At 26.9% G+C, this 15,407-nt stretch overlaps 1 protein-coding gene and 1 long non-coding RNA gene across 2 annotated transcripts; one reads left to right on the top strand and one right to left on the bottom strand.

Annotated features, from left to right (window-relative positions):
- The first annotated feature begins 1 nt into the window (after position 1).
- LOC126896213 (uncharacterized) lies at positions 2-1,371 on the top strand. The gene is made up of 3 exons (XR_007701803.1): positions 2-642; positions 778-891; positions 1,198-1,371. It is a non-coding gene; the product is annotated as an uncharacterized LOC126896213 (long non-coding RNA).
- Positions 1,372-9,035: 7,664 nt separating this feature from the next.
- LOC126894021 (uncharacterized) lies at positions 9,036-12,898 on the bottom strand. Its single transcript, XM_050664647.1, has 3 exons — positions 12,553-12,898; positions 10,776-10,883; positions 9,036-10,711 (listed from the first exon to the last, which is right to left on the bottom strand). Exons 2-3 carry the CDS (start codon positions 10,844-10,846, stop codon positions 9,397-9,399), a joined length of 1,386 nt encoding a protein of 461 aa, XP_050520604.1. The 5' UTR covers positions 10,847-10,883; positions 12,553-12,898; the 3' UTR covers positions 9,036-9,396.
- Between the last annotated feature and the right edge of the window lie 2,509 nt (positions 12,899-15,407).

The following is a 15,407-nucleotide window of genomic DNA, read 5'->3' as shown; positions in this document are numbered from 1 at the left end:
CAAACACTGATAATTTTGGTGTGTTATTTTTATTTTAATTCAACGAATGCATGCGATTTATGTGGTCGATCCAGAAGAACGTGCGTGTAACACCAAATGACCGACGGGTCAGTTTCGCTGCCGTCAACAGACTACACAAGAGTCGCGCTCAGTCTAATAACTAATAAGACTATAACTAGTTTCTATAGCGGTGGCGACCAAATGATTCCCTACTACATCGTAATGATGCGCTGCACTCGCGGATAACCAGTTTAAGATATGTTTCAATAACACTATTTTGCTAATAAACACATGACGACTTTGTTCTTTAACCGGTCTCCAGCAACACGTGTGTACTACAATATAAATAATAGTATTTTTGTAACGAATTAACAAAATATCGTGATAAAAATACATAAATATAACCACACATATTGTGAATCACAGCATGCAAAATTAAGGTCGAGTAAGTTATTGGTATTTTCTTCTTTACTCTCACAGAGTTAAGCATTTTTTTTACTATCGTATACATAAATTCAAGATGAAATCTGAAGGGACTAATGTGATTTTTTCATCGAACGAACTTGAAATAGACATATATAACAGAATAATAACAATAAGAACTTTCCTACTAGAAAGCAGCAATCCCCACATTATTTACAGGTAAAAGATTGATTAGAAATACAATAATAATTGAAAAACAATTCCTAATATCTCAAGTATTTAATTGGTCAAACGTATACACTATTATTATACGAAAAATTTACTGAAAAATGGTGTCATTTTATATTTTTAAAGGTGATTAAACTTTAAAACCAGCTACTTCACACTCAATTGGTGATCTTTGTTCCATGTTAATTATCATATTTTCAAGAAAAATACCTCAGTTTTGCAACGAAGCTAAAAATTCAAGTGAATACTCTAATAAGATAAAATGGATAGACCTAAAAATATTTAACTATTTGACAATGAAATATGGCTTAACAAAGCTAGGTGTTTTAAACATTATTATTTTAAGAAAAATCATGAAGTCAATTATAAATTAATCACTCTATATTTAAATAACTATAGTATAATTTAAAGTAACCAAACGTATTGGCTTCAAAAAAAACTACTTCACTATAATTTTATTCATTATCCAGTCAAAACAATATATTAGATTCTGTAATACTTTTAGTGTTATCAATAATATTAATAATTTTTTTTTTTATTTATTAGATTTTAAATGACTACAATAAGTTTCTATTCTTACGAGTCTGAAAAATGTGTTTCATGAAGTAAATCTGATGGAGTATTGAACAGATAAAAATATTTAATCCAAAATTTATTTTATTTTCTGCTTTTGAGTCATAACTTCCAACTATAATCTAAATCTAAATATATATCTAAATACATGCTATTAATACAGTTCTACTGTATGAACTTTTATTTCTTTTTTATAAATAAATTGCTGTATAAAAAGCCTGTATATTTTATTTCAATTAAATTTCAAAATAAATATTTAAACATTTTTACTGAACTTTTATCTATTATTGTTGTGTTTCAATAGCTATTGTAATGTTACTTAGATAGCACAAAAGATTTAATTTAAGAAAGAATTCGTTTATACCACACCCCATCGTGAGAGCATCATCACAATATCCCCTTTATTCATTTGCACTACTCGATTAATATTATGTTTTGTAAAGATAAAATAACTATTAGCGTTTTTTTTAATAGGTTACAGAACTCTTCTTCCGTGAATGTAAGATCACAATGAAAGGAATCATTGAAATCACTCATGATGCATTAGTATAGTTAAAATTTAAATATTAAAATATAATATTAAGATATTGGAATTCACAGAATTATTTTATAATTCTTTATTATTATTAATAGTTTCAATTGAAACTTTTGCAAAAATATTCAACCCACAAACACTTGAAGGTTACATTATCATAAAATTAATTCACAATACGAGTTGAGCTAAATTGAGATTAACGGCTACCATCGATAGCTACATTTAATTCAAGGTCGATTTCTTTCTCTTTTCATGTGTACTCTTAAAATAGAAGGTTTTTGTTTAAATTTAAATGTCATACTATTATTATGTTACATTATACTTCAGCATACGTAAAATCTTGTCAAATCTATTGAATAAATACAATATATTTAATGGTAATAATTAAAATTATAAGCTAACTAGAGATAAATATATTAAATTATTAAATGTTTTCGAGAAAAAGTTCTCAAAGTTGGAAATGTTTAACCTTTTTTCTAATTTAATGAGAATTCTTTTGTGTATATAACTATTAATGATTGTACAGGAAAAAATAAAATTAAAAATATATTACTATCATATACTTGTAAATATATAAGTATTTATTTATAAATAGTAGGAACCGACAACAATTATCGAATATCGATATGATTTGGATATTGGCAGTTTTTTGGTAAAATTTTGACATTGATATTGTATTGAAATATCGTGATATTTAGAGATTAGAAACGGAACAAAAATGTTGTTCCAGAACGCGAAATTTCATACCGTTCCAAGATTGCTTTGAAACGGGACTTTTTCTAACTTAATTCCAGCTAAATATTAAAAAAATATAAGTTTTTTTTAAGAATTTTAAATTATAGAATTAAATAAATCTAGTTATAATAACGTAATTTGTTAAATTATTTGAATTGGGTAGAAATAATACTACCCCCCCCCGGGCAGTTAGATCCTATAGTGAGCCAATTTAAATAAATGTTTTAAATTTTATAACAGAGTAATGTGAAGAATTATGATGATAATTTAAATTTTATTAATAAATACTATGGAAATGTAAATTAATGGGATTATTCTGATGCTTTTTTGCGAAACGATTTTTTTCTAGTGTTCTGTTTCAAAGCAAACAGCTAGAAAATTTTTTTAGAGAAAGTTCCATTTCTGAGAAATGTTGGAACGGAAAAAATTATACTTCGTACTGAATCTATGTTGATATTACTGATATTACATTTAATATCAATTTGAATGGGCTTGTTAAAAATAGAATTTTAAGTTTAATTTTAATTTTGTATAGAGCAATTATATCTATTTCAATGTCATGTTAATTTTGAATTATCTATTTTACGTAAATTTTTTAATTTACCGTTTATTAAGCCTATAAAAAATATTGTATTTACAATACATAAATATAGCAGTCAGCGCCAATGATGATAGTTAATTTTATCAACACTTATAATTTTAGCTTCTATGTGAAGAAGAGAAGGTATTGGTTTTGTGATGGTATACGTTTTATTTAATGTCTGTCCATAAAAATTCTTAGCTCACTGAATCGATTTTAATGATCAATAAGTCAAATGAACCTGATTATAATCTTGTTGAACATATCGTTGCCGAAAATTGGATGAAACCCAATTTAACAACTTATAGTAATTACTGGAGATAAATAGTAAATGCTGCTATTTTCATAACTAGACATTTCCCACCCGTCTCCTCTAGCATAATATCTATTACTTCCGAAATACTGGTCCAACAGTAATTATCGACCAGTCATTTTCATAATTAGATCATTAATAAATAAGCTAGTTAATTATGTGTGTTGCCGTATGAGAAATTAAAGTTGACACTATTATAAGGTATAAAGGATAAATATAAAATTGTTTTTATAATTGTTACATTGAGAAAACATTGAACTAAAAGAAACCAATAAAAGAATTATTAATATTATTTTTATTTTGAATTAATTAAGCGGTTCATGATAAATGAATCATGCTGTAAATGATATTTGAGTGATTAACATCACTTTCTTAAAACGATTCGATACGAACTATTAAATTTGAAACAATTTTTATATTTATAACTTTACAATTTGCAAACTTTATCTTAAATTTAGCATTTTAATTTGTTCAAAAAAATAAATAAATAAACACTCTATGATAGTGCAAAATTCTTGTTGTAATTAAAATTTTGATATAGTATAGTTTATTATTATCAAACTAATTACGTAAGCCATTTATAAAAAATAAGTTTTAAGAAATACTGCAACCTTAGTGATACATGATATCAATAACTTGTAGAAATTTTGCATTCAGTAATTATTTTAACAAAAAGTTATTAGAGTTATAATTATTATTATATAATATATATTAATTATAATAATATATAACATTTGTTAAATTTTATTTAACAGGTGGCTCATTTTTCGAAAATCTAAATATGAACAAATGAGTTTGATGTTCTACGCTTATTTATCGATCTACTAAAAAAAAATAAACATCAACGGTTTTTATTTTTATCTTTTGAAAAATATAAGGTGGAAGTCGTTGAAGTAGCGGTTCTCTAATTTTTATTTTCGTGTACCACTTAATCAGTGCATAACAAAGATGATTAAAAATAGAACGATACAAACTTTACATAGTTAAATGCATTTATTTTAAATAAAAATACAGTTACTACAATATAATTATTATTTATATATTAATACAAATTTATTCGAGTTTAAAAGTTAAGATATGAATTAAAATTTAATTTATATCTTAATTTGTTAATTAATTAAATAACAATTTTCCAATGAGAACCGTGGATTTGTAGATTTGATATTAGCGATGAAATATCTGGTTCAGTATTACTTAATTTTTAGCGTAAATTTGGTTCGAGATTCGGTTTGTTTCAAAGCTTGTTTTTTACTTCGGTCATTGAGGAGTATTCGTTTAATCTTTATCCAAAACTTACAGAATTCTAATTAGTAAATTCCATTTTGAAATTTCCATCACATGACAATTCTATCAAAGACTTTTTCATTGTTTGTTAGTGTTCTAAGAATATCATCCAAATACAAAATGAATGTGTTTCTTATCCAAAAAAATTCAGAAAAATTTTTTTTAAATGTTCTTCAAACGTTGTTTTTAGCATTTTACAATGTTGTTTTATGTGATCAGATTCCACTTTAAGTTCATGTTCTGTTGCAAATTGTTCCAAATTAGGAAAAGACTGCAGTTTTTTATTCGAAATATTATTACTTATCATTTCAAATATCTTAATAAATGCCATAATTTTGTTATTTATTGAAAATCTGTTTATTGATTTACCTTAAACTTAAATTTAATACATTGAAACGATTGAAAATGTCTGATAAGTATGTCAATGCTGTTTTCCACTAGTTATCTGTCAATTTATCTATGAGTTCAAAATGGATCTCTCCTAGGAATAACTGAACCTTAGTATGTAGTTCAAATAACCTGCTAAGCATTCTTCCTCGAGAGAGCCACCTTACTTCCGTATGTAAAAGCAATTGAATGTGATCACTTCCCATTTCGGAACACAATTTTGTAAATAAATGAGATTGCAGAGCCCGAGATTTAATAAAACTAACTACTTTTATGGCTTCCTGGAGTACTAGTTTAAATTGTTCTAGTACACGCTTTACTACTAAAGCTTCCCTGTGGATGCTGCAATGTATGAAAGTACAATTTTCTATAACCAATTTTATTTTAGTCACAACACCTCCATGTTTACCTGTCATAGCTCGAGCACCGTCAGAATAGAAACCAACACACTTTTTCCAGTTTAATCCATTTTCAACAAAAAAGTGGTTCAACATTTTAAATATTTCATCAGCAGTGGTTCGTGTTGATAGTGCTTCACAAAATAAAAAATCCTCTTTGATTAAAATTTGAAATACATACCGCACGTAAACCATAAGCTGAGCATAGTTTAATACATTTGTACTTTCATCAAGTTGTATGGAAAAAAAATCACTATTTTTCACTTGATCAATTAATTTTTCTTTAACGTTCAATACTTTCAATCTTGCGGCGAACAGTATCATTTGACAGTGATATCATATCGAGTTATTTAGCTGACGGTGGTTCACCTAACATACAAGTTACCATATCTTTTGCCGCCGGTATGAGGTTTTCCACATTTCGCTATTCTTAAACTCACTAAAAAAGATGCTTCCACTGCTTTTTCAGTACTACCGCTAAAAGATGATATAATTTTCTTTGTGCTTTTCATCTCTGATAATTTTCAAACGAAATAGTCCTTTGGTTTGTTTTCTAACGTTAAATGTTTTGTAGAAAGGTGACGATTTAATAAGGATGGTTTCAAACTTTGGTTAGAAAGAATTTCAAAACAGATAACACATTGAGACTGAGGCTCATTGCTTATGTATATTACCGTGAATTAAATATTAATGTTCTCAGGATCATATTTCTTTACACATTTATTTTCATACGATTATTCACATCTTGACTTGCGCTTGAAGTAGAACTTACTGAACAGTTTTCAGACGTAGATTTATTTAACCACTTCTCTATGTTTTTACTTTTTTAGTACTTGCTACTTTAAATTTTAAAGACATAAATTCAACATTTAAGTTGACTAGCACCAATAAACTAAAAGGCGGAAGAGAAAATATTTAGTACTGATATAAAATAATAAAAAATTATCTACATACGTACGCGGTAAATATCAATGATTATATACGATATCTTATTTATAGACGTATTTTCCGTGAAATTTAACCTTTATTATCCGAGCATTAAAAAAACACACGACATTGTATAATCATCGCTACGCTAAGAATCTAATATTTATTTTTAATTTTCCGTTCTACCACTATGCGGCCTTCCGCGTACCATTAGTGATACGCGTAGGGTGACTGGGAGAACTACGGTCACCTTAGCAAAAATTGTTATATCACTGGTTCTAAGACTCTAAATGTTATGCTATTACAACAAATGGATGCATAAACATATTGACTGAATTATGTCAGAGTCCCAGATTTTTAAAATATAATCTTGTATATATAAATATATTTTACTTTTTTAATGCAAATGACCGGTATTCTCCCTACCCCGGGAGAATATCGACCATTCATAAATACATGCAAAAATATAGGGATAAAATAATTTTTTAAAAATTCACTGAAATATAGTTTATAAAAATTATAAATATATAATAATTTGTTTACCTTAAATTAAATTTGTTAAAAATTTTTTTTTTAGATAAATGAACGCTGAAAACTATTTTCACACATTTAAACTTAAAAACGTTTTTTGATAATATCGTTATAATAAGAATAAGGTTTTTTTTATCATTCTTAATCTATACATAGGGTCAACATAATTTTAGATGCTTGGGTTTATTAAATAATGAGGTGACCGGTATTACCCACTGACCATAGTTTCCCCAGTCATTCCTACCACAGTTTGAGAACCCGTGCGTTAAAGTATTCATACATAAACAGATATTGGCCATATCGGATTAATGTTTTATAACTTATATTAGATCAGTCATTCACTCGCTAACAAGTATTATACATTCATTATCAATAATATATCAGCTGTAAAATGCCTAGTTATATTATTAATATTAATTTATAATTTTAAACTATGAAGAATACATATATTTAGAACTTCTAGATATTATAAACAAAATGATTACAGAATGATTGTACGCAGCTACGCGATTTTTCTTAAAAGAATAATTATGTTACGAAATTTTTTTTTGGTAATTTTAGGTATCATATATTTTATTATTTACCAGTTATTAATTACACCTTATTACATTAATTACATCATGGTCCTCAAGCCAGGAAAACTTCCGGACTTTCCTGAATCTTATAGACTCATCAGTCTTCTTCCTTTATTTATCAAGATTTTTGAAAAACTTATTTTAAAACGTATCTTTTCTTATCCTTCTTTTCATGTTTCCCTTTATTTATTTTTCCCACCATTATTAATTTGCTTACCCTGCACTTTCCCTTTGTATGAACATTATTATATTGCTTATGAATTTAAAAATGGCTTACTACTGTGGTAAAACTTACATTATACTAATATTGACGTTATTTAATACTTCATCAGCTATTTATTACAACTAATGTAAACATTTGTGCTTATTGCAATTAATTTTATTACAAAATGTAATATTCTAAAAAAAAAATTGTTACTTATAAAAGGGCATCAATTTTATTTTTTGAAATTATAACATACATATTTAACTAGCTCATGAAATATTAAATAATGTAATTAAGAAAATGACTGGTCATTAACAACTTTTGGACCAGTATTTCAGGAGTTATTAAGGGATGGGGTAACACGACAGTGCTTGACGCAAACTGCCTTAGATTCGAAACTCAGTCATGGACGGGTTAATTTGCCGGGGCAGTGACTAGTTTGGTAATTAGAGTCGCCATCCCTCAATCCGGGGATAAACTAACTCGGAGTGTCAATGGTTAAAATAATCCTCTTTGGGGAAAGTCGCTAAAAGTCTTAAACGAGCCTAAAGAGCAAAAAAAAAAAAAAAAAAAATCAGAAGTTATTAACTCTTCTGCCAAGGCGAGAAAACGAGTGGGACCAAGAAATGTTTAGCGATAAAAATTGTAGCTCCTAATCCTTACCTACTGTTATTACATTAAATTGTTAAATGAAATAATATTACCTTTTTCTTATTTACTATTTTATAAGCTATTTAAATATCCACATATTTATTAAAAAAAAAAGAAAAGTTAATACTACTATAACGCATAAGGGGTGAACAAAAAAAAATTCTCAAAATTATTTTATGAGTAATCAATTGATTCGTGATTTTTAGATCACCCTATATACATTTAATATTATTATACATTATTAAACCACCCTTCCCCTTTTAACTCAAGGTATATTCGCATCTACAATATATATTAAAAACTTCAAAATAATATATAAAAAATTTTGATGCTCACCTTTTTAAAATGACTTGCTTTTGTAAATAAAAAAAATTGTTTTTCTTCTAATTTATAAGCCTATAATAATGATTTAAAGATATTACAAAAAAATACTGAAAATTAACAATTTACAAATCCATGTTTTAATATGATTTCTTATATTATATGTAATAAAGTTTTTACTAATAAAAATAATTTACTGTTATAAATTTAAGGTTTTGTATAGTAGTATAGGGCGTTTGTATCAAATCAGTAAATTAAAAAAAAAAACTAACTTTATTTCAATACAAAAAAAATATAACACTTTTTAAGTTTATATTATTTAGTATTTGGTATAGAATATTTAGTATTCACTAATATATTTATTCAATTATTATTCATGACTACACAGGTCAATATATATATATATCATGGTATAAATAAACTTTAATTTTAGTTAACAACGATTTTTACTACCTTTAAATTTAATGGAATAGTGTATTATTTTTATAACAAATTTATTAATTATACTAAAATTACCAATTAAAACCATTCTATTATGAAAATATTTTTCAATATAAGTAATATCTTCTGTCACATAAAAAATGTTTCTTAAATTAAAATTAAATTTTTAAATATATAACAATATATTATAAATAAAATTTTGGTTAACTCAGTCATATAATTTTGAAGTTGATTTCCATCAAACATCTTAAGAATAATATTTACAAATTTCATTCATTAAACTTTTTACTTATGTAAAATATTTTTGTGAAACTTTAGAAATAACTCCATAAGAATGTTCAGACATAACATTTTTATTAGTAATGAATAAAGAAGTGTCATTGTTATTTTCTTGTACTTGATAGGTTGGAGAACTTACAGAAATAAATAAATGTTTTTTAGTTTTCTCTGTAGATTGAATTTTCATATCATTTGGCATATTATTTTGAGATTTGTTAACTGTAGTTTTTTTTTTCTTAATAGGTGTAACAGGTTTTTTATCATCACAAAATGCTGAATACTCAGATGTGTCGATGCCTTTCATTAAAAGTTTTTCTTCAGTATCAAGAAGTCTTTCTTTAAGTTTTAAATATTTTATTTGAATATCTTGTAAATCTCTAACAGTAACCATTAAACTTTGTATTCTTGAATTCAATCGTCTGTTTTTTTGGTTTAATGCCTTTATTTTTTTAGCAATTCTTGGAGGCACTGTATGTTTAACCTGTACTTCAGGTTGTAGCATATTTTTCAATTTTATAGAATTTTTATTTAAGTTGCTATTATTAATTATATTATTTGGTAATATTTTCACATTTAACTGATCTAAAATTACTTTATTAGCTGGCTTTGATATTGCAGGCATAACTAAAGTATTAGGTTGATTTTTTGCTTCATCATTCTGAACTGTTTTAATTAATTGCACATCAGTTGGTAAACCATTTTGATCTCTTTTAGTACTCACTAATAAATACATCTGATTTGGAACTACTGGACCTGTTTGTTTACGTACAAACATTTTTGAAGGAATTTGAGAGTTTTTAACACTGTTATTGACTTTTGGTTGAATTTTTTTAAGAACTTTACTGCCTAAATTAAATTTATTACTAATTTCTGTAGCTGGTGGTCTGGAAATTTCATTTACTATCATGCAATCTTCATTGAGGTTATCTGAATAATTATTTGTGTTTGAATTATTTAAAGCAGATATATCAGAAACTTGTCCTTTAACACTAACTATAACAGGCAAAGAATTAGATACATTTGTAGTCCAAGTGACATGTTTTGCGTAAGGATGATCGACTGATGAATGTTCAAATGATTTTGATTTATTTATTTTTTTTGGAACATTATTCTTAGAATTTATTGATTGAGATGATTGTGGACATTTTAAACTTTTAGAAGGTATAGCTGATTGACGAATACGTATACAACCATCTTTTATATAATAATCAGAAGGTATAAAATGAGCACTGCATATCATTGATTCAGAAGATGGTACAAATTTTTCTTCATTTCCCATAGCATTTAACCAACTATTTAATAATAATTTGTTACCTAGAGGCAACCTTTAATAATAAAACAATTATTAACATTAAAAATATAAAATAATAATTTTAACAAGTATATTACCTATAAAATTTTCTACCACCAGGTCGAAATATATTTTTACAGGAACTAACACAACACATATTTTTATCCATATTATAGTTGCTTTGGTTTCATGAAATATACTGTCACCTGATAACATAATAGACACACATATCAAATAGGATAAACCATAATTTTTGTAATTAGAGTATATAATATATAGTGTCTCAGACCTAACTGACAATGCTTATAACTTTTAATATAATTATCACTTTGTCGAAAATTTTTTTTTTACAATTATTGTCTGTTTAGACTTTGTTTAAAGCCCGTTATTATTAATCATTAATAAGTAAAAAAAAACACAACATTTTGAAATAGCCATATATGCCTTTTTCTTAAAAACAATTTTGATGAGTTAATAACAATTTTATAACATATACTCATTGTGTTACAGGTATTTTAATATATAGTGAGGGTGGGTATATTGAGTATACATACTATATATATATATATACATAATATATAGAGTATACATACTAGTGTATGTATACTCTATCTGTGTTCCATACCTACCCTATATTAAAAGACAATTAATTAACTCAATGAATAAGATTTTTAGTGATCCTTCAATATTTTTTATAAGAAAAGGGTTACAAATAGTTTTTTCTAAATTAAAATTTGTATTTTTATATTAGTGATAAATACTACAAAATATGCTTTAATTGTAGTCTAAGAAACCAATAATTATTTTTAAAAAATTTCAACAAAATGATAATTCTATCAAAGTTATAAATGCCAGTTATAAAGTTATAAAGTCCAGAACATCATATACACTGAAAATATATTTTTGTAAAAAAAAAAAATGAGAATGATTTTATATGGAAGTGTAGGAATGAAATCAATAATATACAAAGCAAGAAAGAATTATTGAGGTGGTTATTTAAAGAAAAATATGAGTAGACATAGTGAAATAACTAAAAACATTACGTGGAAAAAAGGAATCTGAGTATTATAGAAATTGAGAACTAATGTAGCCAATTTTGTGTAAACTATTTAATTTAAAAATTAAAACTTTAGATTAATGATTTATATTCTAAATAATTAAAGTTTTTCAATTGTATTTTTGTAATATTTTATTACATAACAAATTTCTACATAAAGTTAAGGATTAATCATATCATTAAGTCAATTATTGAAATAGAAATAATCTCCAAACAGATAAGAAAATGTCTAATCAATTAATGTTATCAACAACATTAATTAACAGGTTCTATGCCATATAAATCTTAAGAACAGCTCTGTTTAGCTAGAAGGAGTTCATCTCAACAGAGCGAGTTAAACTTTTTAAGACATCATTTGTTTTGCAAACTGGCATCATATAATGTATAAAGAAATTTAATATGAACAAATGTAGGTCAAAAATGATGACATTGTTTCATACACAATCAACATTTTTGTGATACAAAAATTTAGTATAAGTTACATCACTGATTTCCATTATTCAGTAAAATTATCAAATGATAGAAATAATGGATAGAAAATATTATTTTAAAACAATAAAAAGAATCTATAAATTGAGAATTTTTTACTACATAAAAGGTATTAATAATTAAAAAAAAGATATTATTTGTCCTGCACAATATTTTATAAAACTGTCCACTTCTAAAAGTCGCTTAATAACAAGAAATACATTTAATCTGATAATGCTATAAAAGTTCATGCTTTTAAGAAATATAAAATAACTAATCACTAGAAAATGTAAAAAAACGTTTTAAAGAATTTTGCAAAAGTAATGATACTATATTAACATATTACTTACCTAAACTTATACTTTTTAAGTTGCCATAATAAAACTAAATACTTCAATTCAATTTATAATATTCAATTTTAAAAGTTAGTATTTTAATATAAATGAATATCATGTAAAATATTTGAAATATATATATATTGATCATATTGTGTTAAAACGCTAAGTATATCATAAAACATTGTTAGAAATATCCATAAGTTATACTGTAAAATCATTTGGATTACTTCATAATTGTCACAGAAATGAGTAAAACATCACAGAAAAAAAACGACGTGCAATAGTGTAAAACTGCTAACAATCGTATGAAAATTTAGCAGTTTTTAAGTATTATAAAACATTTGATTGATAACGTTTGTAAGAAAACATAATTTTGGCGGCGTAGCAAGATAAATCCACCTTGCGGCGTAGATTACATTATCATGGAAAAATAAACATATTACAATTTTATCAATTTTACAAAAAACTTATTTCTGTACTAATCACAAATATAGATGATAAACTAGATAGCTAACTCGTGATAAAAGTTGAATCCATTTTCTTTTAGGCCAAATATAATCAGTCCCTATACATTTTTTTATTGATAACAAATTTGTTCACGAAGTATAAATACGAAGTCTAATAAATACTGCGGCAGTCTGTATACGAAGTATAGAGACTGCCAATGTTTGGCATAAAAAAATATTATTTTACTCTATTATTGAATGTATAGGCAGTTAGTAATCTAGTTTATTGTCTATATTTGTAGTGCTAATGAAACTTCATCGATTCCCTTAATTTTTTAACGTTAAAAAAAGTAAACTACTTCAGTAAAAAATAAGTTTTATGTAGAAAATGCGGGTAAACTTATGATCTGTTGGAGTTTGCCCCTAAAGCTGGGTCTCCATATCATTATTCTAGAATTCTGGTCGAACAGTTGGGGATTTTAGCAGTCCTGGCATATTTAGGAATCTGTAGGGTTTTTTATGTGGCAGGCAAAACAGAGAGATGTTCGCGTCGGCCGTGACCAGTCCAAGGCTGCTTCGCTACAATTGGTAAACAGGGGAATTTAGAAGTCCATGCTGTCGGTTCAGCATGCCAGATTCGTGGTATCAGACTCGATTGGTCTTGGTTACGTAGCTTGAGGGACACGTGGGGTTGCGTTTTCCGACATGCGCGCATGATCCTTATTGGTGAAATAGAATTTGCGGCGGTGTTATGCCATGCACCTTAAATTACGACTATACAGCAGTTAAGGTGGTGAATATCTGCAAACCCACTCTAGGAAAGGTATCTGCTAAACTAGGTGAGGAAGAACTGCGGCGTCACCTGTTACGGACGGATTAGCCCACCGGATGGCAAGGAGTAACTCTTTTATAAGGTAGAGAATGGAATGTTTTAAATTATAGTAATATATAATAAAACAAGGAATAAACGTTTTGCTGGGAAATTAATTAGCGTGCTCATTCAAATCAAAATTTAACGAAAGAATTAAGTCACGTGACTTTAGGAAAATTGTTCCCGAGGTCAGAAAATGTATGCCACTCACCTGCTAAGGTTTTAAATTTTCTACTGCTTTCAAGAAAAACGCTCGGTGATGCCGGTTGCATTTTATGACTTAAGATCTAAAACTTTCACTAGACCTATCCATTGAATTTTTATGATGTCCTTTTTATATAAATAGTATTGTAAGATACGTGCTAAAAGATTGTAGTGATGTAATTTGTAATTTTTACAATGACACCATAAAATAATATTAGTAATAGTATTATAATATTTTAAAGTATTATAACCACTTTGCATTTGATAATGTAAATTGGAAGGTAATGTTTAACATGATGAAAAGATTGGGGTTAAAATAAACAGATAGGAAACTTCTATATAACCTATACAAGAATGAATTCGCAGTTATAAGGATCCAAGATGAGGAAGAAGAAGTAAAAATAAACAGAGGAGTTAGACAAGGTTGTACATTATCCCCAATTATATTCAACGCATATATTCAATATATATATTCAAGAAGCAATAGATATGATAAAGGAAAATGCCAATCTAGGGATAAAGATTAATGGACAAAAAATAAGTATGTTACGTTTTGCCGATGACATAGCTTTAATTGCTGAATGCGAGAAAAATCTGGTTCAACTAATTAAAGCTTTGGATAAAACATTCGAAAAAGAGTTGGAAATGAAAATAAATGTGAAGAAAACAAAAGTAATGGTATGTGAAAGGGAAAATAATACAATACAGATAAATATACGAAACCAAACAATAGAACAAGTAGATGAATTTACATACCTGGGAAGCACAATTAGCAAGGATGGAAGAAACAGAAGTGAAATTATAAAACGTATCTGTCAAGCTAAAATAGCCTTTAACAAAAAGAAAACTATATTTACATCAAGAAGCATGAGTCTAAAAATAAAAAAAAACCTATTAAAGATGCATGCATGTACGGGTGTGAAACCTGGACAATAACAATGGAAGAAAAAAGAAGGCTTGAGGCGTTTGAAATGTGGTGCTATAGAAGGATGCTAAGGATAAGTTGGATGGACAGAGTAACCAACGTGGAAGTACTGGAAAGAATATCAGATGGAAAGTTACTATGGAATAACATAGTCAGAAGACACAACGATTGGATAGGTCATATAATGAGACACGAAGGATTGTTGAAATTGATAATAGAAGGAACAGTAATAGGAAGGAACCGTAGGGGTAGACCAAGATTGGAATTCATTCAACAGATAATAAAGGATCGAGGATGTGACTCATATGTGGAAATGAAAAGGAAGGCGGATAAGAGGGAAGACTGGAAGATGGCTGCAAACCAATCTACGGATTGAAACCATAGAGAGAGAACCACTTTGCCTAAAAAGTCAAAGACGGAG

The sequence above is a fragment of the Daktulosphaira vitifoliae genome, unplaced genomic scaffold (assembly GCF_025091365.1).
Source record: "Daktulosphaira vitifoliae isolate Bord-2020 unplaced genomic scaffold, ASM2509136v1 Scaffold_1, whole genome shotgun sequence".
NCBI lineage: Eukaryota > Metazoa > Arthropoda > Insecta > Hemiptera > Phylloxeridae > Daktulosphaira > Daktulosphaira vitifoliae.
This window is presented reverse-complemented; position numbering and strand designations above follow the sequence as displayed.

Coding starts and splice junctions, on each gene's coding strand:
- LOC126894021 (XM_050664647.1), bottom strand. CDS start 10,846: ATGGATAAAAATATGTGTTGTGTTAGTTCCTGTAAAAATATATTTCGA. Junction 10,712..10,775: donor GGTGGTAGAAAATTTTATAG/GTAATATACTTG, acceptor TTATTATTAAAG/GTTGCCTCTAGGTAACAAAT.